This window comes from Teleopsis dalmanni, chromosome 1 (genome assembly GCF_002237135.1).
Source record: "Teleopsis dalmanni isolate 2A chromosome 1, ASM223713v2, whole genome shotgun sequence".
NCBI lineage: Eukaryota > Metazoa > Arthropoda > Insecta > Diptera > Diopsidae > Teleopsis > Teleopsis dalmanni.
The window spans coordinates 156,861,132-156,887,285 of record NC_051846.1 but is presented as its reverse complement, the minus strand read 5'-3'; the positions used below and the strand labels follow the sequence as shown (position 1 = coordinate 156,887,285).

The 26,154-nt window shown below is 27.6% G+C and overlaps 2 protein-coding genes across 2 annotated transcripts in view; both read right to left on the bottom strand.

The window, feature by feature from the left end:
• Positions 1-26,154, bottom strand: part of LOC119666533 (serine-rich adhesin for platelets-like) — a 378,359-nt gene that overhangs the window by 126,504 nt on the left and 225,701 nt on the right. The gene's annotated exons all lie outside the window — the stretch shown is intronic.
• On the bottom strand, positions 14,292-17,596 carry LOC119669553 (60S ribosomal protein L17). The gene is made up of 3 exons (XM_038079488.1): positions 17,498-17,596; positions 17,192-17,276; positions 14,292-14,842 (listed from the first exon to the last, which is right to left on the bottom strand). Exons 2-3 carry the CDS (start codon positions 17,264-17,266, stop codon positions 14,360-14,362), a joined length of 558 nt encoding a protein of 185 aa, XP_037935416.1. The 5' UTR covers positions 17,267-17,276; positions 17,498-17,596; the 3' UTR covers positions 14,292-14,359.

The window sequence follows — 26,154 nt, the reverse complement described above, 5'->3', positions numbered from 1 at the left end:
TTAGTTCTGATTAACATGTCATCAATTATTAGTTTTAAATAATTCAGTACTTAATTAAGTACTTAATAAGAATAACTTTTGCAATTTTGGACTAACTATACGTATTGTATTTATTTCGGTATTTGACTTTATAATTAACCGGTGTTATTTTTTAATGCTCATCTAATTTTTAGTTTTAATATATAAAGTATAGAAAAATTTGAACCTATATTGATTATATTTATTAAATAATATTATTACAATCAGAAGATTAAAATGTGTGATGTTCTTGATCTTCATTTTTAAAAATAAAACTTGAGATTGAAGGACCTAGTAATCTAGTTCCTTATTCTTAGTTAACTTAAAAATTAATTTTAGTGGTAACTCACAAATAAATAATATAAAAACCAGAATTTCAAATGCATCATTAACACATCATTTTTTTTTATTGTAAGCATTCAGATGTAGAATTATAGATAAAATAATTTGTTATAAGCATTAATCAATTTACTTTTATAGATTTGTTGATCTCATCAACGAAAACAAATTGTTACAAAAATATATATTAAATATAAAGAAAAATATAATATCTAAAATTAAAAATAAAAAACGGAAATAATTTTATAAATGAACTTTTTAATTGGCAAAATCATGACCAATATTGTCCGGTGCTATCTCGTTTAACGTAGATTCAACTTAATAAATGCACAATATTTGGTAAAAAGTATCTCTGTCTGCCAATAAAAATCAATAAACAAAACACACGCATGAATTTTGTTTGACTTAAACTTTTTATTTTAGCATTCAATAAATAAAAAAAGACTTTTAGTTTAAAATAAATAATTTTAAAATAAATATTTTAAATATTTTATATATAAGATACATAATTTTACTTAGTACATACTATATTATTTTAACCAGGTTGTTATTATTACAGTCCATTAAAATTTTTTTTAAATTACCACTTTAGGGGCTTTCTTTTTTGGGAATCTTGGTCAGCTGTAAGACCTCCCCTTGAACAGCATTATACGCTTTGGCAAAGGTTGTAAGTGGTTCTAACCTCTGAGATTTCCAATATACGGTAACACAATTAGCCTATAGGCCTAAATGGATCTCTTGGGATTGCCAATATAATCTACCTACCTTTCTTTTTAAAAAATCGACAGTATTAATCAGATTTCTTATTATTATCATTATTATGATCACATTTCTTATTGTTATTATTATATTATTATATAATTGTTATTATTACATTTTTGTATTTTGTGTTGTTTATATAACACAAAAGAAGCATGATCGCGACATTGACACAATTTAGTGAATTAACATCCAGCGGCTTCGCCGGCTTGATCATGTCGTGAGAATAGACAGACATATATAGCTTAACAGAGATTCTAGATACTTTGAAAAATAAATTATTTAGTAAAAGCCAACTACTATTATTTATATTTTGATATTTTGAAAACTAAACTGTATTGACGAATAGCGAGTGGAAAGAGTGGCTCAAAATAGTTATCTATATTAAAAATATATGTTTGAAGGAAGTGTAGAAGAAAGCAGATTATTGTAGGTAAAACAAAACGGATCTTTAAATATAATCAATGGTCCTAAAAATCAAAGGAATCTAAATCAAAATATGTATATTGTCGACAGCCATGAGTTTCGTAGTAAGATGACAGCAGGAAGAAAACTATATATCTCTATGACAATTTTAAAATTTTATAAACTGTGCAACAAACTGTTGGCTATTCCTTCTTCTTTACGCCTTAAAGGAGATTTTTGCAAAATTCATCATGGAATCTAAACGGTTTTCAAAACAGAAAAATTAAATATAATAAAAAGGAAGACAAAAAGAATTCTCCCAAATTTTAAAATATATATAAATGTTTTTAATATATTTATTTACCTTCTCAAATTTAATTTCCACTCTACGATTGTGACGTTGACAGCAGTTAGAGCAGCGGCAGCAGCAGTAGCAACAACAATGGAGGAGCTCATCAAAACCAAAAATCAGTTGTTCCATTCAAAAGAATTATTTTGCTATTATTTTTCTTTGTTTGTACTTTTATTTGGGCTTTATACGTTGTAAGTGTGAAAGTGTGAGAAAGAGAAAAATGATGCTACAAACGAATGCTTTTTTTCGAAACGCTTTTAAATGCGGAAGTGTAAGGAGAGTAACAGAGTTTAAAATTTTTATTTCATTATATTATATATTTATGTATTTAAATCTAAATTTTAATTTTAATTTATAGTTTTTCTCTTACATGAATTAATATTAATTAGGAAATGATGTGATGAATGAATAATGATTTGATTTTAAATTTATTTTTTAATATTTATGTGAATATAATTGCTCCGTTTTAAGTTATAGTAATTTATATTAATAAGAGAATAAATTAGCGATGCAACAATCAAAGTTAAGTACTTCGCACGTTGTATTCGGATATTTCGGTGAGAACAGATTAATTTATTTTCAAAATATGTTTAAAACTTTATATACTTATAAATCACTATAAATCTATTTATTAATTTTTAGAGAATTTATTATTTAATAATTTAAATTAATAAAAAAAATTAACTAAGCTATAATTAAGAACTTATATACTATATTTGCTTCCACTTATTTTATCTATCCAAATGTTTTCTTATGGAGCAGCAAAAATGAAGTCCGGAAAAGAACAGAAACACTAGATGTTAAGTCCAACTTTCACTCAAGTACCCAAGAATATTGTAATTTATATGATATAAATAATAATTGTTACAATAAAAATATTTATAATAATTTATGAGTGGGCTAATTCGTCATTTAAGTAAAAATAAAAAAAACTATAATTTATTTATATTTAAAACAAACTATTTTATTAAAACATTTTTCAATATTTCGACTATCTTTGATAGTCATTTTCAGGAAAATTTCTTTTATTTAAATAATCAATTAGCCCGCTCATAAATTATTATAAATATTTTTGGTTACAAAAAAGAAAGAAAATATTTTAATAAAAATATTTATATATATTTAAGTGAAGAAATTTTCGAGGCTCTTTCTTATAATATCTGCAGCAATAAATTTTCTAATGAACAATTTCAGAAATGTCAGAAAAATAACATAAAATGCAGAAAAAAAAATTTGCAAAGATAATTTTCTAGCCACATGTTTTAAAAAATATTAATAATTATATATCTTAGTAAGAAACAAAATATATTCATTCGTTTACGACATTTCATTGTACTAAACAATAAAAATCAAACAGAGATAGACAACTCTTTGAAACCCGGTTATTCAATAAGTATTGAAAGAATCAAAAGAAAACCAGTGAAAAATATATAGAATTATTTATTTTGTGATTTCTAAAATAAACGTAAATAAAACATACTTATGATTGAGACTTCGATTAAATTTTTATTTTAATATATTGCTTGAACCTCTCCATTAAGTGTGAAATACAACATCATTGAAGTTTCATCCACAGAACCACTTACAGAATTCAGTTTTTCTAAATAATTTTTGATTACTAGTCGGCACATATCTTTTAATAACTCAGCCATAACTTGACGAGAGTTTGAAAATTTTCCGTATAAACGGATAATGAACAATTTTCAAGTCCCCAAAAATTAACCTTTTTACCAAAACATAAAATTACACCTCCGGGAACTTTCTTGAACAACAAAACCAAAACAAAACGTGTTGTGTAGTTTGTGGTTTCATTTCTGGTAAATGCAGATATCCTTCGCATCCATTTTAGGTCTTAATATAGTTAATATGTGTATACGTGTTTTTATGTAAGTACTATTGTAATGAGTATAAATGATAATAAAATAAAGAGGATGTAGGAATATAAATTTCAATTTAATTCATCTTAAGAGTATATAAATAGATTTGAGACTAGTAATAATAAGACATTTCCTGCTCAGAAAATGTGAGCAGTCAGTAATAAAAAATACTTGAACTGAAGAATTCATAGTTTATTTATTGCTTAGTCTCCCTACATATATAATAGTTTTTATACCAAAAAAAAATTATAGTAATGAGACTTTTTTTAATTGGAGTCCAATTTTCGTAATTTTCAAGAAATATGGTCCCATCCCACATCTGCACCAACTGTTACTGCATACAGTGACTATAGTGTGGATGTCTTTCACCAGTTGTGGATTTTAACTGACTTAGTTGCAACAGTTTTATTTATTCACAATTCCAGCAAACAAATAATTATCCTCGTCACTCAAGAAATGAGGATGAAGCGATGGAACAAAGCATCTCCATTCTTGTAATAAGTTTTAACAACTTCAATATATTTAGTGGTTGTTAAATGATTCAATTTGTAAAATAGCTTAATACAAATTGCCAGATTTGTTTTAAGTAAAAAAAAAAACTAAAAAATATTGTGTTCTTTTACCAACATCTTAAAGAGAAGTAAGAAAACTTACTAACTTACTTAGAAAACTTTAAAAATGTTTAATTTTATAATTTAAATGCGCTGATTCTGAGCTTCACATTTGGCAGGACCCGAGTTCGATTCCTGGTACTTGCAGTCTCAAAAATAATTATTTACGAATAATTAAATACAAGAATTATTTCCAAGACCACTGATGATGGGTATTTGGCAATACTCGAAACAGCTGTATGGTCAGCCAAAAATTCAATTAATTGAAATAATATAAAAAATAAATTTTTGTTGTTGTATTTCACTACTGTTCGAAAAAAGCTCTTTATATAATTTATTAAATAAAATATAAAAATAGACTTGTTATGAATGAGAATTATTGACATGAAATCCCATTTTGTTTAAACTAATTAACGTATTGTTATAAATCAGTTAACAGTCAGGCATTAAACGGAAATTGTGATGATAATGATTTCACTGATGAATCTAATTAAGCATATAATTTCTAGTATATAGTATATATTATATAATATGCAGCTTTACTGCATTATTATATCGAGGAAAATTTGAGTTAATTTGTCCTCACAAATAGTGTATGTACTTATAATAAAGGGTATAATTACGTATATATGTAACAGCAGTAGGTAATTGTTAGCGTTTCCAGTAATTAATAAGTATAAATTATTATTAAAATTTCAATAAACAATATTTTGCATATATTAAATTTTTTATATTTCTCTGGTTTTATTACATTTAATATTGTTAAAATCTATATATATATATATATATATATATATATGTGAGAAACAAGTTCTGTTCATGGGGTAAACAATTACATTATTTTAAATATATTTTATATGAAAATCAAAATGGACTCCTTTCAACAGGTCTACATATTAGTCATAGTTAATTATATTTTTAATAAGTGATTTACAAGTATAGAAATATAAAACGTGTAGTTTTATATTAAATTAAAATTAGTCTAAGTGTGATTTATTGAATCAAAATTAAAATACAATTAAGTTGTTATTTGTTGTAATCCGACAGTTTTGATTGTTCCTATTCATTATTTTTTTTTTAATTATTTTATTAATAACGAAATTAAAAACCGAATATTATATTTAAATATCCCCATCGACTTGATTCACTCAATCACTCTGTATCTAGTACGATACTAATGATAGGCGATTAATTGATGAATATTAAAACAACACGGATGTGTAAGTTTAGTAATTTCTAAACATTTTCACATCTACAGCTGTTGATTATAATCCAATTAAATATAATTTTAATCGCTATGAATTCTCACTAATATTATGATCATTAATAATTCTACAGTTTTATGTTATATATTATTACAGTTGTGTTAATCTCTTTTAAATAAATTATGTTGAATTATTATTTCACATAACCTCACTTTTGTTGAAAATAAGGTTATGGGAGACGTACAATAAATTTATACTATACAATATCGAATTTATCATAAATACTTATAATAGGGTACAGCAAACTAGGAGAAGAATGGAAGGATGGGGATAAATTATCTATTTATACTGGGGATAACCGGAAACTATATAACATCAATATCATTCATATCACATCATTGTAATTATTAAATTATTTTTTTAATTTTATTGTATTGAAATTGCATCTAGGCTACTTAAACTAATTAACAATATTGATATGGCTTTATTGATATGAATCCACCAAAAATTATGGAAACTATTAAATACATAATTATTTTAATTTGTATATAAATAAATATATATAGAAATAATTAAATATCTAATTACTTGTCTTTAAAAGGACCTTATATTTAGATTTTAATCTTTTTCTATACTTGCCAATTACAAACGTTATTTCTATAGAATATCCGAATTAAGCTATAACATGTCTAAACCCAATTTTTTTAAATACATTTGTTTATTGTACCTTCTCTTACAATGAGACTAACAATAAGTTTAAAAATTTTATCACTAATCACATAATGTTACAATTTTTATTTCAAGTATACATTGTATAATTTTAAAAAAAATAAATAAACCTTATATTAAGGACCTCACTTAAACCATTGGGTTGAATTTCATGGGAATGAATGTTAGTTGGTTTATTAAGAAGACAATTGAGCTTTATCAGATCACTAAGAAGAGAGTGGAATAGCTATTATTTGAAGCTATTGAATTTTATTAATGGCTGGACGGTCGGCTCTTTTTAGACGGGAAGTGGTGGATAGCACTGCGAGTTTCCTTGCTAAGAGGTTAACATATTCATTCAGCCTTTTATTGTATTTTTTTCTTATATTGTTAAGTTCAGCTTTAAGTAACGGAGTTTGTAGATCTCGGTGGATGCTTTTATTCCTAATAAATCATGAGGCACCAGGGTTTGTCTTAGTATTTTTGACTCAACTCTTTGGATAATTTCAATATTTGAAGGGTTAGCATTACCAAATAGCTGGATACCATAAGTCCATATTGCTTTTATAATTCTGTTATAGGCACTATAGGTACAGGGAGAATCTGGGAGAAGCCCATTCAACTTAGAGGCTTGGAACTGCACTTGTAGTCAATAAGTTCGCGCCTGTATGTTATATTATCTGTTTGTCGTATGAAAATGTTATTCAGTAAAATTGTTGGAAATAGGTATACTCCGATTTGAGGTAAAAATAACGTCTAAACACTCTGTTTTCTTTTGAAATAGAATTTAAATTTCAATCAATTTATATAATAGAACATATTAGAAAATAACTGATTTCTAGAATTTTTGAAAATCCACCTTCAACACAGACTTTGGTTTAAAGTCATTTGAAAAACGATTACGAAATTTTGGAATCATCATCCATTTTCGAATGACTTTTCTGAGTACAATCCGGTGTTTAATTTGATGACCAACTACAGTTCTCGAAAATGTCCCACATCGGGAAGTGGAGCGTGTTTGTATCTGATAATCGACGAGAGTATTCTTCAATTGAAAGAAAGTTTTGAATATTTTCTCGCAGTTATTGTTGATGGGCCATGCAAAGCATAACGATGTAAAATATTATTGAAACGTCCACTACCTGTCATCGTTGTTCGATTGCCGAAGCCTTCCAACACTGATTGGCGTTTCGAATTAACCTTGATGGTTGCTCTCCATCCATCAACTTTCAGATAATAATCGGTAATTAGTAAAATATTTTCATCTAACGGGTCTAGTATTTATTGCGTAGTTGTCATCGAGAAATACAGCTGGACAATTTTTTGTATTCTAATGTGACATTCGTTGAATACATGTCAGAACTTCTTTCTTCCATATATCACTTTATTTGGAAGCATTATCATAGAGTTATGTTATACTACTAGTGTTTTTATAGATTGAATAGGCAAACTTGTTAACTAAAACCTACTTGAGCTTAAATAATAACCCGATATAATGGATATTAAATAGTATAGATAATTAGTATAGAATTGCAATCTTTATTGTTAAAGCAGTTTGGAAAACAATATTATTTTTAGTCGTAGTCATTATTTTTTATTCGTTAATATGATAACCAAACGGGATTACTAGCCGGTCAATGAAAATTGAATAATTACCTAATACAGTTAGAAATTCAATAAAACTTAGACTACCGATACTGTGAAAAAGAGAGAAGAACCGTATACCATGTGCTAAAGAAGTGCCCGCCACTGATGAAAAACCGAAAGAAACACCTTGGAGTGTATTTCATGGAAAATAAGGATTTAAGACTAGGAAAGATAGACTATACTGTCTTTGATTAAAGAAATCGGACTTGAAGAAACACTCTAATTCGACTAAGGCCATAACAAATATTTTAGGTGGCAGTATATTATACCCTTTCCATAATAATAATAATAAACTCGTAGCTAAAAATGTATTTCGGGATAGCTTTATATAATTTCAGAAATTCAGTAAAAAGTTTTAATTTATTAAACAGTGATGACACACTATGTAATAATTAATATACATATATGTATATGTATGATTAGACTCATTTTATTAAATTTTGAGGGGCCAGGTTATGGTGATATTTGGGAAGTTGAAGCTTGGTTATGCGCTTCTTGTTGGGTACACACCAATGTTGTTGAAAGAGTTGAGTTCATAAACAGATTCTGATATGAAACATCAACTGTTTAAATGAATAAATAAAAACATTATAGTTCAGTAACATATCGCACACCCTCTTCAAAAGAGCCACAAATCGAAATTTGTAAATTTTCAGAAAACGCAAAAAATGTTTTGAAGAGGGTGTGCGATATATACGGTCTTAATACCTTCAAGACCACTTTCACAATCCTAACTTAATTCCCAATACTCCCGTAAGTCCTGGCATAGTCATTAGTTTTACCGATGTCAGTTTTAAGACTTCAGTTACGATTGTGAAATCTGTCTTTACTTATTTACAGATTATTAATATTATATACAGTTAAACTTCTATAACTCAAAGTACCATTTAACAAAGAAAAGACTTATGGAAACTTCGAGTCAGAGAATTTTTTTTTTATATTTGATATTTTATATTTGATTATTTAAAATATTTAATATTTTTTTTTACTAATTTTCAGTAAAAAGAGATTCCAATTTATATTAAGTCTTATAGTGAACATAAGTTGTAGTACCATTTGTTTGCAAATAAAAAATCAAAATTTTAAATGAGTCTTCTACTTCATTCTTGGAAGACTAGTGAACAATTTCATTGAGTTGGAAAAAGGGACTTCCCTAACACCAAAATAGATTCATACTTAAAACAAAAATTCGACTTATAGAATGGAATTTCACTTATTCCAATTGGCATGTGACAGTATTTTTATTCGAGTTATGGCAAAATTTGAGTTATAGAAGTTCGAGTTATGGAAACAGAATTGTGTGGTATGTAATTTGTTCTTTAAAACCCTGTTGTACTCTTTTTAGTTCAAGTTATAGAAAATTCGAATTATAGAAGTTCGATTTATGGAAGTTTGACTGGTTCTATATGTAATTATGCACCTCTGCGATAACACACAGTTTAAATAAAATATAAAAAAAATTTTATTTATCTATTGTAATAATAATATATTGTGTACCATTTTCAAGTATTCTTAAGTACTTGTAGAGTGGGTTTTCTAAGAACTTGCTCGTTATTTTGGAAATTCTTGTGTTGTATAAAAAAGGGATTCCCCTCGAATTATGAACCAATTTTTACAATCAACAGCAAAATTGAAAACAAACAACTTAAGCCATTGTTTTGTCTGATATTTAGATAATAAAGAAGAAGTATAATAATAAAATATTGGTCATATGATTATAGTATATAAATTCAAAAATTATTCAAAGAATTAAACAAAGGTGAGCCACTTTTTGCCCATTTGTTGTAAAATGAAGTGTGCGCGTGATTTTTTCGACTGCGACATCGCTGATCTTAAACGATCAATGCAAAATGAATGGATGAGTGAATGAGTGAATGAAGTAAAATATTTCAATATTTTTATTATGCGTAAAAGATATTATTTCTTTTATAAATTTTAATCTGCTCATTAAATTTGTTTATTCGAACATTTTAAAGATCATTTGCCATAAGTCAAGTTTATTTTCAATCACTTCCAAATTCAAAAAAAAAATTAAATTCTATTAATTTTTTATTAATTTAATTTGTATAAAATAATAATAGTTTGACAAAAAAAATATATATTGATTGTACATTGATATATTGATAATGGATTTATCCATTGTTAATAACTTATGTAGAAAAGATTTAATTATGTAAACAATTGATATTTGAAATAAATTGTGTATTTAAAGTTTATTTGTAATAATTTTATTTCATATATAATATTTTACAAAAATAATTTTTTTAAGTATTCACATAAATTTACTTAAGTTTTGCACATAAAGAATTTGTTTGAATTTTTCAAATGAAAATTTAAAATTTAATTTTTTTTATTTGAATTTTTTTATTATTTATTTTTTTATATTAAATTTATAATTTTTTATTTTCTTAATTAAAATGTAAGTATTTAATTACACGTTCAGCGTACGATTTTGGGTCGGACTAAGTATTGAATTAAAGTTAAACGTTGTTTAGAACGCGGTTAATTTAAAACTGTGCTCGCAAAATCTGAGTTTGATGGTGGAACCCGCAGCAGCACAAGCGTCTACCCTCCGGACGGCATTGTTGTCCACATACATCCCGCCATCCTAGAACATACGATAATGCACGATAATTCAAACGATCGTGTAAATTAAATCTTTTCAAATCGCATTTAAGCTTAATTCGCGCTTTGGCGCTCTTTTCATTTATTCAAATTTTTTTTTTTTTTTCATTTGATGTGAAATTTTTTTGAATTGAATTCTTTTTTTTAATTTATGCATTAATACAATTAAATTTATTTGATTTGATTTGATTTCACTTGATGACACAGCTCAGATATCAAAGTTTCAAAGCAAAAATGAAATCTTTTCTGTTTCTTTACATTTATTATTCATAATTTGTCGGTGATCTCTATGAGTTTACCTTTGACCTTTCCACAACACTATCATTATCATCTTTACTATTTTAATTAAAGTCAATATTGTGTTCTTTTATAAAAAGGAATATCAGAGACAGCAATAATGAGATAGCGATAACAATAACAAATAGGTTAAGTTAGGTTATCATGATGATTTTAGGGATTTATTTAGATGACCCATCGTGTTGCCATAAGTCTTGCAGGTATGTAGATTTAGAAAGGGTTAGGAACTTTGTCACCACGTCACTGCAGCCTTTCAAGATAATTGTGATATCCATATTGTGATGTGATGTAGGTATGCAGTTATTCTATATATCTACCCATCATAATGAAAAAGCAGATAAACTCGTTTATATTTTTCCCCGTTTTCTACGACCAACTCAAATTTCTTCGAGCAGCACAAATATCTTCGAACATCTCAAATATCTTCCAGCAGCTGAAATATCTTTCCTTATTTGTTAATTCAAATTTAATATATCTTAAATCATGTTTAAATGTTATACTCTGAGCAAAAAATCAGATGTTGAATCGGATTTGGAATTCCTCGATGGTAATTGAGTTAGAACTAGATGATTTGCTAGGTGGAATTGCTAGGTGATTGAGATGAAACTGCTAGAAGCCATTTTTACATATGTAAACAATTGTTCAGTAGCCAAAATTAACCTATATACATTATTATATATTACATTTCATCAATTTTTTTTAAAGCAAGTTGGGTTCTGAACAATAAAAGCTGTATACATAAAGAAATTGGAAAGCTCCGATATTAGAATTACAAAGAACTTGAAGATATTTTAGTTCGACTACATTTCTAATGAATAGGTCCTTAGAATACCAAAAAAATGGTTGTAAACCAGTCTTAGTCAAGTTACCATTACGTTACCATTTATTTCTGTATTTCTCGCGTTTAAGCCAGCTAAATTAAATAAATTCTACCAGGTTACATAATATTAGTTTTTTTGACTAAATCGTTATCGTACATTTTCACAGCATGACCGCTGGATCTTCACTATGTCTCTATTGCTTTAAAATTCATTGCGATAATCGTTCAATCTAAAACGATATTTATCATGCCGACGGGTCATAGTTTTACGCGTCACATGCATATAAGATAAGGATTACCAATCGTGCGAATGCAGGAAATAAGAGAAAAGAGATGTATGAATATCTCTTATGTTTTTGTCTATATTAAATATGCTTTGGGGATTAACTATTTGGACAATTTGCAAAGACGGATTTTATCGGAGTTGTGGCTCCGCAGGATGAAAAGAAAACTGTAGTTCACCTTATGTCTCAGTCTTCATCATTGGCTATAAAATTTAATATCTTTAGGGTCATTTTTCTCACCGACCTGACAGTGCTGTCATCCCGCCAAGTTTTTAGATTTGTTAAGTTGGTTAACATTCGCTTGGAGTTGTGACATTCGAAGTTGTTCGTACGGTGATTTCCAGTCTGCGTATAAACAACATTAATCCGTGGTATCACAACGTGACATTATTTGAGTTCAAGCTAAATTTCGTCACAAGACCGTCACTCCAACTTAATCTAACGTATGTTTATATATTATTATAACTGTTTAATAAGATAAAAGTTTGTTTTTTAATTAATATTTTATAGTGTTTTTTAATCACTTTTTTCTTTTCTTTTGTTGAGTACAAAAAAATTTGGCAGCTTTGCATGTTAGACAGGAGGAAGGATACCAAAGCCTTAATGCTTACTCTTTTAACATAACCAAGCACTACTTCAACTGGTTTAAACTTTAATTACGATTCCATTCATATTTAAACCACAGTTGTTCCCAAACAATCCCCTCCTCTTGGACACTTCCTTTAGCTAATCATATCTAAACCCATGTATAAGTATTTATAATTCTTTTCATGTCATATCTATCGACTCTATAGATTTCTAGCATGTCTTTGTTATTAGTATATGAACCCATGTATACTATGAGAATTTATAATTCTTTTAATGCCATGTCTATCCGCTCTATGGATCTCCAGGCGTTATATTAGTATGCCTCTGTTATTAGTATCTGAACCCATGTATACTATGAGAATTTATAATTCTTTTAATGTCATGTCTATCCGCTTTATGGATCTCCAGGCGTTATATTAGTATGCCTCTGTTATTAGTATCTGAACCCATGTATACTATGAGAATTTATAATTCTTTCAATGTCATGTCTATCCGCTCTAAAGATCTCCACGTATTATATTATTATATCTTTGTTTTCGTTATATTAAACCTATCCTGACTTACCTTCGATATGAACAGGTGTTTCTTAATACATAAAATACTTTCTTGACCTAAATAATACGGAAGCAGGAAACATCATCAAGAGCATTCTTATCTATGACCTTTCCATAAATCTCAAGAAATAAACATATTAATAACTAAGTAAAATAGATTTGTACAATTATCTTTGAATATATGTCTTTGAGTACATTAATAATTTCAAAAAAAAAAAAATAATAATAATATAAAAAGAAAAAAATTAAAATCCAATTTATAACAACGAAAAAATTGTTGCGTACAAATTGAATTAATTTAATGAATTTGCATTGCAAGAAAAATTGTCACACAGCTTGAAATGAAGAAAAAATCCAAAAGTCGATGATAATTTATGTTAGTAAGAGCAACAATACCGACGCTGGCAGGCAGGCGGGCACAATCAAATGTAAAAAACTAACTAAGTAACTAAGTACTTCAATTAATGAGACAAATTGTCGAAAATATAATATATAAACGCGATGAGCGATATGCATAAAAGGAACAAAACTAAAATTATTACAATAAATGTATATAGTTTGTTTACATTATTGAATAAAAAATTATTTATAAAAAGTCTAAATATGCGCTAATATGTGTGCTGAAGCAGTAAAATTTAAAATATCTTAAGCCTTAAGCATCTTAAATGGTTGAAGGGTCATTATCTCACAAGCATGTGTACTTGTAAATTTACTAAATCAACAATTTAAAAATTAATAAACAAATTTTTATTTCATTTTCATAATACAAAAGAAAGTAAGTGTTTAAGACACAAAAAAAGAAAATAAACAATTTTTTGTTGGATTTCATTAGGAGAAAATCGATTTAAAAAAAGGCATTATTGCAACAAAAAAATGGAATAATAAATAAATTGTGATTCAGAGCAGGGTCAAGAGAAGTCATAGTTGTTAATTTTAGTTGCATTTATACAATTTTGTTTGTTTTGTTGTACAATTGTGCTTGGAACAATTAAAAAAAACAAGGTGTGCAATTTTCTAAAACGCGACAATATGAAACGGAAACAATAAATTCTGTCCGCAATCAACAAAAACTGGAAAACTGCATGGAAGCCACAAGCTCAAATGCACATTAATCACATAGCGAAAAAAAAATAACTATTTGTCACAACCCTAAAAGTAGGCAATATAAAATTACGACTTAAAAAAAACGTTTTAAACAATTTAAAATTCTTATAAAAACATTTGTTCAATGATTTTTATTGAACAAAAAAAAATTTATATAAATTTTAACTTAAGCTTCCGAACGCATCATTTTTTCTTTTTGTCTTTGCATCTTCTTTTTGGACAGCTTCTTCTTTGCTGGTTCATCTTCGGGAGCCTTGGAGACAACTTCTTCCTTTTCGGTAAGAATGACCTCAACATGACAGGGTGATGACATGTATGGATTGATACGACCATGTGCACGATATGTACGACGGCGTAAACACTGTGCACGATTGACTTGTATGTGATCAACGACCAAGCGATCTACATCGAGACCTTTGTAGTCAGCGTTGGCTTCAGCATTGCGCAAAAGTTGCAATAAGAATTCAGCTGATTTCTTTGGCCAGCGACCTTGTGTCGTTTTCCATTGCTTGGCTTGTGCACAACGACCAATGCCACCGTTGAAACGACGGAATGGTACGCACTCTTTCTTTTCAATCACAGCCTTCAAGAAACGTTGAGCACGACGAAGTGGCATACGTTTGATAGCTTGAGCAGCTTCATGAGTGTTCTGTAAGAGAAATAAGAAATACATTTAATTAATAATAGTTTATATGTAATTATACAGTAGGATTGGTTACACATATATATTCACTATATATTAAAGTAAATTTTTGTTTTATACTTCAGGTAATGTCCAAACACATATTAAAGTGGTTAGTCACTGTTTTTATATAAATTTTTATTTAGCATTTTTATATTAAATTAAAACCAATTAAATTGTGTTTTAATTATTTAAAGTAAAAAATGCAAATTAGTTTATGATGAAAAGAACTATGAGCTCAAGCAATTTAATGCAGTATTTGCATTAACAAAATAATATAGAGGCACTAAATTAATATAGGAATATACATGAAATTAGTATAATATATACACTTAATCTAGAAATATGCACTAAATTAGTACAAAAATATACTATAATATATATATAATATAATATATAAAAATATACTATTTATGATATATAATTCATATAGAAATATATAATTAATATAGCAATATATATATACACCAAATGTAGAAATAGATTTCACGAGAGCACTTTGGAAATATAAGAGATGCTTCTGTGAATATATAGTATTATTAATCATTATATATATAAGAAATACATTATAATATTGAAATACTTGTTTTATACATCAGGTAGTGTCCAAACGCATAGTAACGTTAGTTAGCCACTGTTTATATATAAATATTTATTTAGCATTTTTTTATTAACTAAAACCAAATAAATTTCAATCTTAGTATTATACAGCAAAAAATGCCATCAGTTTATGATGAAATAAAAATAGGCTTATTGGAACAAATAATATAAAGAAAGGTTTAAAGTTAACATTTTAAAACCGGGTACTTGAATTTTATAACACTAAGCATTTGGTGACTATTAGGATTGGTTATTGATCAGTATACTTTAATAGACACTTATAATAAAAAACTAAATTGTTTTAATCCATTTATAAATAGACAATGTAGCTAAAGTTCTAGATGTAAATCTCTAATTAAGATAAGATATACAGCTGATGCTTTGCCAAAAATTCTTCTTGCATCTTTGCAAAAATATTAAAAAAGAAATATTATCTTTTATACATTGATTTAAGATGCAGATATATTATTCTCATGTCTTCAGTACTTTTATTATTATTAGAAAAAACAATTGTAACTAGAGTTCTAGAAGTAAATCTGTAGATAGCACATGATTTCCAGCTGATATACTCTGCTAAACGTTCCTCTAGCACCTTTGCAAAAATGTCAAAAAAGGAAGATTATCTTTTATACATTGATTTAAGATGCAGATAAATTATTCTCATGTCTTTAATACTATTATTATCAGATAAAACAAATGTAGCTAGAGTTCTAGAAGTAAATCTGCATATAGCACATGATTTCCAGCTGATCTACTCTGCCAAACGTTCCTCTAGCACCTTTGCAAAAATGTTAAAAAAGGAAGATTATCTTTTATACATTGATTTAAGATGCAGATAAATTATTCTAATGTCTTCAATACTATTATTATTAGCTAAAACAAATGTGGCTAGAGTTTTAGAAGTAAATCTGCATATAGCACATGATTTCCAGCTGATATACTCTGCCAAATATTGCTCTAGCACCTTTGCAAAAATGTTAAGAAAGTAATATAATCTTTCATACACTGATTTTAGATGCAGATACTCTATTATATTTTTTTTTCGTTATTATATAGAAAATTTAATATTAATTCACTCATTCAAAGTAGAGTGGTTCCAAGCGTACTCTGTAAACGGCCGCCACAGCTGTCTATTGTGCCCAATTGATATACATGGTTAATATATATAAAATATTATATAGCGGAGCATTAAAGTAAATCCAATAATTAAGATTTAGATTTGCAGCTAATGCCTGGCATACATTTATTTGGCATCATTTAAAAATGCAAGAACAACCAAAGATTCCCTCTCACACTGGTATTAGATGCATATAATGAAGCGTTTTTTTAACTAATTAACTGTAGCAAGAGCTTTAGATGCAAAACCGATTAAGTACTATATTTCCAGCTGATACTCTGTCAAACATTCCTCTAACATCTTTGCAAAAATGTTGAGAAAGCAAAAAAGATCTTTTAAACACTGATTTAAGATGCAATATAACAATTTTCACTTCAGTAACCAAATCCATATAATTTGCCAAAAGGTAAATAAATTGAATTAAATAATTAATATTGATTCCAAACTATATTTCATTGACCACATAGTTTATCATAAAGCATGCTCAGCGTTCGACTGCCGCTTAACAATTTGACAGCTACACTTTTTTGACGTGTTGTTTTTGTGATTAGTGTATAAATTTTTAACTAAAATATTATTCCATTATATATTAAATTTACCTTGAAATGCACGCGTAGATTTGGTCCACGGGCTTTGCAAGACTTTATAGCATTTTCAGGCTCCCTCGAATACATTGTTTAATTTCTGCCGAGAAAAGAAAAACATTACTGAAACATTCCAAATGTTAAAATACACAAATTTTGTTTTCATTTCTCGCAAACAATTTTCTTAATACAGCTAATATATATTAGGCACATTTATTTCTTTTTCTATTGTTGCGTCAATATTTAGCATTTAAAATTCGTTTAACACCCATTTTGTGTTGATGTTTTATAATATTTATTACAATTTTCACATAATCGTACCTTCTTGTTAGCGAATTAAACCGGAAAAGAACCAAAGTGACAGCTGTCGTTTGGTTGGTAAGGCAGTTCAAATGACATTCGCGTTAATATGGTGTTTCAAAAGTGTTGAAAAACGTAAATATTGTTCAATAGCAGCCTATGAAAAATTCATTTGTTTTACATATGCAATATTAAAACATCGCAACATAATTCATATATATTCTTATTTTAAAACATTAGTACTCTTAATAATTAATGCAATGAATTTATTATTTTAACCAAAATCAATACCCCATGCAATCTGACATTGATATATTGCATCAAATTCAAGCAGTGCAATTATGTATTAATTATTAAGCGAGCTAATCAGTCAATTAAACAACAAAATAAAAACAAGAATTTATTATTTATATATAAATAAATAAATCAAAATTACATTTTATTACAACATTATTACGATATTTCGACTATATACCATAGTCATCTTCAAAGAACATCTAATTTGGTTAATTGCAATACCAAAATAGGTGTTCAAGTTTTTGATCATTTTGATTAACAGTTTTTTACGAAAAATCATATTTTGTAATTTTGTTATCACATTGTATTTCATATTATGAACTTTCAATGTGCTACGCCAAAGTTTGGTAGCTGCAATTTTTTCATCAGAGTTAATTTTTTATTTCCATTCATTATTAATTTTCTTATAATTAAAGCAATGCAAAATGTAAACAAATATAGCAAGTGTCAAAAACAGTTTTTGACATTATTAAAGGTCTGTTTAATAAATTGATTATATTCAATGTTTACTTTTATGTAATTGAAATAGAGTTCTAGTATGTATCTGTTTTTCAAATAAAACAACATACTATAAAAATTTTAATTTCAAAAATATTAGGGCAAAATATGATCTTACTTTAACATGCTATATGTGTCAAACGTAATAAATTTTGTTCGCACGTTTAGCTTGCTGACATATATTATAATTTTTCAAATCGTATGTTATGTGTGTATTGTTATCATAAAATTGCCTTTAACACTTGATATTCGTTACTTTACTTTGAAATTAAAAATAAATGCTGACATTGAAGTTAGAATTTAATATATATATGTAGTTTATTTCAAAAAATAACAAAAAAAAAACCAAAAACATGGACAATTACTACCCCCAGTGAGCAATAACATATGATGAGATTTTTCTGAAAAATGCCAAATGATATGTTTTGAAAATAGTTTGAAAAATAAAGTCTTTGTTCAGTTTGAGTTTAAGTTGGTACTTCCATAAATATATGTTAAATTTAATATCGTTATTTTAATTAAGTGTTTTACAATTTTGTTATGTGATTTAGGCATTATTATTTATATACGTTTGTATTGTTAAGCACAAACAGCTAAATTTAAAAACAGAAAAAAAACATTCAACTAAATTTAAGTGATTTTTTCTTAAATCTTAGAACTACTCTGTATTTATTATAGATATATAAATAGTACTACTATGAATATATGTAGAATTAAAAAATGTTTTATGAAATAATCAAGTATTAGTACATAATAAAACAATTATCGTATTTTTATTTTCAATACATTACATTAAACAAAGCTTAACTGACGTTTGGAAAATATTCGATACCATAAATGGAAAATAATGCCTATATATTTATTTAATTTTATTTTATATTTCATGCTTAATACAACGTGTTCAACTTTAATACAACGTGTTCAACTTTAACGTTTGTGTGGAAAATTTAACATATTTAATATATAAAATCTGTTAAAAAAAAGATTGTGCAGTAATTTATTTATATTATGTTTAAATTTTTTTAGTGATTAAATTATATTTACACTCAAAATACTCTTTTACAACACTATTTTAAAAACTATGTTTCATAGACACAATTGGTCTGTAAATCAACATATTACTTTTGACATTACAGTACAAAACAACAATAAATTTACGCAAGAAAGATAGACATTCAATTGCTAATAAGAAGTGTTTTACGGAAACTTAGTTTTTATAGTAGTATATCCGAAAAGTTGTGTTCAAAAATTGCATTACATATGTTAAGAAACAATGTCAAATAAAAATTTTAAACATAGACGTTCAAAACTGCTCTCCATAACAGCTTCATATAATTGTGCTGCTCTCTTCCCAAGAGAGTTTTACGCCAAACACGAATTAAAAAAGGACGTTTAAGTGAGTTCAAGGAGTACTTGGGATTAGTTTGCTGTGTGACTTGTGTTGGAATTGAAGTTTGTTTGTGAGTTAACTGTGAAAAAAGAATAAAAAAAAGAACTGCGGATTAGTGCTAACTAAATGAATGAAAATAATTGAAAAAACAAAATCAATTTTAAAAGTAAATTATAAATAATACATTTTTTGCCGGTAAGTTACCAAGCAATGAAAAATCGTTACACATTAATCGCTGCATTTAATATTTGTCAGTTTGTTTAAATCTAATTATAATAATAAAAGCTCGACAAGCTGTATAAAGTTTATAAATGTTATTTTTAAATTATTTACTTATATTTTAAAATATTTATTTAAATAAAATGTTGAAATATTTGTTAGAAATCTTTCATTTAAAGCTAAAAATTACATTTTACTGTTGGAGTATTAGTAACGTGGCTTGAATTTTTTCTTATTGGAAAAACACAATTCTGCACTTTTGTGTTAGGATTTTATTATATTTGTCACTTAACTCTGACAAACTACCCTTATAATTTGGTTTCAAAATTTCGCTTGCGCCTAACTACGTGATTCTTAAGTCTGCCTTATGTGCAATGTTTGTTGCTTAAACCTTATTCCATGCTTCTTGCATGCCTAACACCTCTCCCCTTTAGGCTTGTCGTTATGTGAAACATCCTCCCCTTATTAATGCTCGTTGCGTTGCTAAGAAGAATCACTAAATGTTTCTAATCATTTTAGTTGAGATTTTTTTAAATAAAACATTTATGCTGCCTTATATTTCATTTTATTTCCTTTCCATTCATGTTTCTTTATTATGTTCATTTCAACGAAAAATTATGTGCATTTCTCTTCTTCTAGTCTATGACATACGTTAAACGGTGACTTACTCTATTATGACATCAACCTGTCTATTTTTGTATGTGTGCTTCGGTGTCCTTGTTTTGTATGTGTTTACGCTTGTGTCCTGTGTTGTTATTGTAGTTTCGTGCTGTGACTGACTGATTCGTAGGTTGGTTCAATTGTGAGCTTTGTCACATTATTGCTTTTTTTAGTTTTTTTTCGCGTCTCCTTCGTATTCCAATTTCTATTTAATTAGGTTTAGTTGTTTCTATCCATCGTCACCCTTCCGTTTCATTGTTTATGACACTCCCCACTTTTAAAAACGGCCCTTTCCTTGCCATGGCGCGCTCCATTTTCAGTCTTGGCGATGAATTAATTGATATCGATTAGTTTTGAAAAATGTTGCTGCACAGGCAGGCAGGACTCGATGTTTATTGAATGATAAATAATAAAATTTTTGATGATGCCAAAGTTATTGTCATCCACGTTTGTTTTCTATGGTTTTTTTATTTAAATTAAAAATTTTATTAGCGTATCTAGATACCATAAAAAGGTAAAAAAAAAACCAAGAAGATATATTATTGCATGCATAAGTTTGGTTTAAAAAACCAACTTAAGAAGAAGAAGCATAGTTCCACTTTTGGGTGGTTGAAACTGTGTTTATTTGATGTACAGTGAAGGGTCGTTTAACTGGTTTTACGCATTTTTAATTCTAAAGGGATTTCTAATTTAGGCTTATGAGTGCATTTCAAAAGCAGATTTAGCTATGATTTCACTATAGCCTTTTCTAATAAACTGGGAATTATTTTGTTTAGGGTGTGCCGGAAATGAATCTATGTAGCAATCAAGATATAAATATTTAGTTTACCTTCCCTCTCTCACTTGTAATAATTTAATATATATGAATTTGATTTAAAGTGTGTAAACAAAAAGTGTTTTGAAATACAACTGAGAAAGATAGGTTTTGCTGCAACGAAACTTACATACCGTTCACACACAGTTTTTGAATATTTACTTAGAGCCACGTTATGTAGAGAGAAACGCGAGAGAAAACACTGTAAAGTACAAGTAAATGACGTGAGTATAGAACAACGTGGTCATTCGCACGTCATGAGCAAAATTGTTGTTGTTTGTTGTTGCAAATTATAAAATACAGAGTGAGAGAAAAAAAATAATATGTGAGTTTAAATTTGGTCATGAGAATCGAGACTTCTGTGCTTCGTAACTTACGCAAAGCAGTGTTGTTCAGTAATGAATGTCAACAGTTGTGTCTTTTAGTAGCAAAATATTACATTTTACATAACACGCATTTTCGTCAAAGCCCGAAAGAAGCAATTTTGACGAGCCGATGACATGACTTTCGCAAAAATTTTTATGAACATTAACCCTCTAGTTCGTGAATTTTTTTTTTGTTTGAAAAAATTACTTCAGATGGTTTTACCTAAACTAAATAAACGATATTTGTTAAAAAAAAGTTTATAAATAAACATAATTAATTTCAGATTCATGTATTAAAAATTTGAAGGTTTCATTTATGCTGTAATTTTAGTGACTTTTGACTTTATACTATAACAGCAGTTTAATTCTGAATTTAACACAGCAGTTAAACTCCAAGGCATTCTTGGGAACTAGAGGGTTAATAAATGCTCCATTTAAAATCGAATCGATATGAAAAATTTTTTAAAAAGAATATTGATAAATCAATTTCAATAATTTCTTAAAAGAACGTGTATTGGAACTATTCGTTTTTGTGTTAACTATATTTACATCTGAAACCACCGGTTTTATGATGCATGGGAGAGATAAAATATCCGTTCTTTTTCTTATTATTATTATTATATATTTAAAATTGTGTGATTCTTACTAGAAATTAATTATTTTTTGAGAGTTGAGGAATAATCCGTGAGAATGTAGCAACTACGTGATTTGAGTAAAATGGAATATAAAGTGTGTAAATTAGGCTTCATAGTAATCTTTTAAAATAAAAGAATTCTATTTCATTTAAAATTTTCTAGTGGCTATATATGAAAAGAAGAGTTTGTCCGTATTTTCAGGCATCATATTTGACAATAGCACTTTTTCAAGAATTTTGTATGAGGCAAAAGATTAATAGATCTATATGATGATCTATATATGGACCAGATAGGTCCTTTCCTGGGTTTGCAGTCATGGGCTTGCAGTAATTACTAAATATTTAAAGATTAGTAGTAGTTTTAAGTAGTTATGTGTTATATAAGTTATAAAATCTAATATCAAATTTAGGACGTGTGCGAGTTAGGCTAAGTTGATGCTAAACCAAATGGGAGATTTTTTTGGATTTTTTGCACTGCACACATTTTGCCATTTATTAACACGTATCGACACATCACTACATTATCGGCACAACTTAGAATTTCCCTCATTTAGAACGCAACTTAGCCTAACTCGCACACGACCCTAATCTTGTAATGAATATATGTTCAATTTATTTTTAAAAAAAGTAACAAATTAGTGTGTAACACCTTTTTGAGGGCTTGAACATTGTCTGTCATCGTTGGCATTAGTGTATTGTATCGTTAATGGAGTACTTTGAAGGTGATAAAATAGATTAAATAGATATAAACTTATAAACAATTGTCCCTTATTTTCTGTTATTCAACGTATTCCAATCGTTCTCTTCAAAATGTGGAGGACATCATTTAATGTTTAAACACATTAAAAAAAATTTCTTAACTATAACTAGACAGTTTTTTTTTATAAAATTTTATCCATTATGCTATTTAAATATGCATTTACTCGTATTACGATTTATTTCATTTAAAACTACGCTAAAGATTTATATATTGAAATAGTAGTTATGCTTGAAATACTAACACTTTATTAATAGCTCTGAAATGTGTAATACAATAATTACTATAAATAATAAGAGTCGACTTTCGTACAGGAACCTACAAATTTTATAGTAGTACTTACTAAGTACGCAATTACAGACGTGAGTCCAACTTTGCCGTGTCTAATAGCCTCCGCCAGCCCGCCCGATCATTGACTTTCAGTTGGTATTACTGAGTGCTATACACAATACAATATACACATACATCTACTTTTTCACCAGCGTTTACCAACTCAAACACCTTTCTAGCATTATATATCTGTACTTCAGCACTAATTTTTCAGCATTATAATATTCAATTAGCTTGAGTATACTCAAATTCCGCATTTTTTATAAAATACTCCATAATATTCAAATTGAAAATATCATGTTGAAAATTTTCGAACAGCTCGAACTCAAGCATAATCGAACAACAAAAGCTCGAACGCTTCGAAGAGCTGGAATAATATCTGAAACTCTATTTTAATTATTTTTATTATAAATTTTTAAATGTTTAAATAAGATAACATTACATAATCACTACTTTAGGTGACAACACTCGAAATTCCGTCAAATAATTTACAATAACTTACACACAATACACATATTTGCAAAAGTTTTAAGTACAAAAACAAAATTTTTTTTGAAAGATATTTTATTAGTAATATTAGAAATTAACTTTAAACATAAAGTTGAAAAAAAAACAAAAATATTAACCAAAATTATAAGTTTAAACGTACATTAACAAAACATTATATAGACAAATTTATAGTTTTGGCAACCCTACCTTGTAAACTGCCATGTTATATGGACAGGTATTTGACAAGTTTTACGCTTTTATAGGTTCTGTCATGCAGACAGTCAAATAACAGTTCTCTGTTATATACTATTACTGCAGTCTGATAATTTTTGGTGGTGCCCAAATATAAAAGGTAATACTTTCTGTGTGAATATGTGAGATCAATTAATTTAGAGAATGCTATTGAGGATTTGGGTGTCTAAATTCATATCTTATTATTTTTTGTTGTGAAATAAAAGTCGTACTGTTTGCCAAAAATAAAACCTCACTATCTCCAGAAAAATCTCCAGAAAGCATACAAGTTCTGTATCGAGACAATTCTTCATCTTTAGAAGCAATTCAGTCCGATATACCTTCACCGACACACTTAAAATCTATGAACCCTTACTTGCTTAGTGCATTGAACATTGACCGGAGCAAATGGTCAGATGATGAAGCAATGCTTCCGAATACGGCAGACATGGTAGGATTTTTAATTTTTGTTATTTTCGGACAAAATTTATCTTATATTTTTAAGTTAAATTAGTTTTATTATGGCGATTTTTCCATTCCGATCTTTTTTTTTTATTAAAACTCGCTTTAAAATTGCACTCGGTATGGAATGTTAGTGAGAGTGATATGCTTTCCTAATCCGACTACATGTAAAACATTACCTAGGTGACATTAACGTTTCGTACTGATATCGATGAGTCTGCATTATACGTTGGTTTATGCTTTAGATTATTGTAATTGAAATATTCGTCGTGACCAGTAATTTATGAAATCTCTATTAATTGATATGGTGTTTAAATTCTGACATTATACAATATGTCCAGAGTTAGAAATAGATGTTCTATCAACATTAAATATTTCTGTAAGTGATTGCGTTTTGTTTAGAGCAATGAACCTTTTCCATATTATAATAAAATCAATAGAAATAATTTTCTCCGAATTTATTATTATTAAATAAATTCAAATGTAAAGATTTTGAGTTTTAATACAACTTACGTACCGTTGAGGTTAGGTAAGGTTGAAATGGCGTTTGCTAATATAACTGTCAGTACTTCCACTCTTAGATATTTATTGCCCATTGATGTCTTCAAAGTTATCTGAGAGAGATGAGATTCACTAACTATGGTTATCTCCATGTATTACTATTGTTAAAAATGGGGTCTGTCAGTTGAAATTATGGAAATTCGACAACACAACTTTTGTTATCTTTGCCAGGCCAGTAAAGAAATGGTCTCTAAGACATTGAAGTAGCTTGATCTATATTACTAGACAAAGTCAAGAAAAATATTTTATGGGATGTCTTTCTTCTTCATGGTGGCAACTTTTGCTTCGGTTGGTGAAAGCATTGATACAACGGCACAGAGCTTAGTTAGTATTCCAGTAATCCAAAAGGCTTTTCATTTTATTCATTTGTATCCTTGGCTATAATGTCTTAAATATTTGTCAATCTTCAGATTTATACCACAAGTCATTTATCTCTTTAAGGCGTTGAACTTTTACACTTTTTAAATCAATAATAAGATTTATTTCTGGAATATATAGTTTTTCAAATATTACAATATATAATTCCTATCAATAAAAACTGTTAGCTCCGAGTTGCAATTACATATATAGGTAACAATTATAAACTAAATACTTTAATTATGAAGACTTATAATTTTAACTGTCATATTCTTTGCAATTACAAATGTTTTTATTCTAATATATAATCATTAAGTTTCTTTTAAATTTCAGTTGCTCTAGTGTTTTAATTGATTGGATTGCATTATAGCTAAAAAATAAAGATTATATATATTATATTTTTTGAAAGAACAGTCCTAGTGTCAAAAAACAAACTATTTGAATAATAGTTCTTGAGTTTTAAAGTAACTTATATAGGTGTAGATATTAACAAATTAAAAACATCCTTAATTTCAAAAAAAGAAATGTGCATTATTAATTTATCTATTATTAATTTTAACTTACACTCAAAAGTATCTTTACAACTGTTACGTCAAAGTTGCAGTACATCTTGT

What these genes read in the sequence shown, in the direction of transcription:
- LOC119669553 (XM_038079488.1), bottom strand. Translation starts at nt 17,266, where the DNA reads ATGTATTCGAGGGAGCCTGAAAATGCTATAAAGTCTTGCAAAGCCCGT. An exon ending in ATCTACGCGTGCATTTCAAG is followed by an intron (nt 14,843 to 17,191) that starts GTAAATTTAATA and finishes TTTCTCTTACAG; the next exon opens with AACACTCATGAAGCTGCTCA.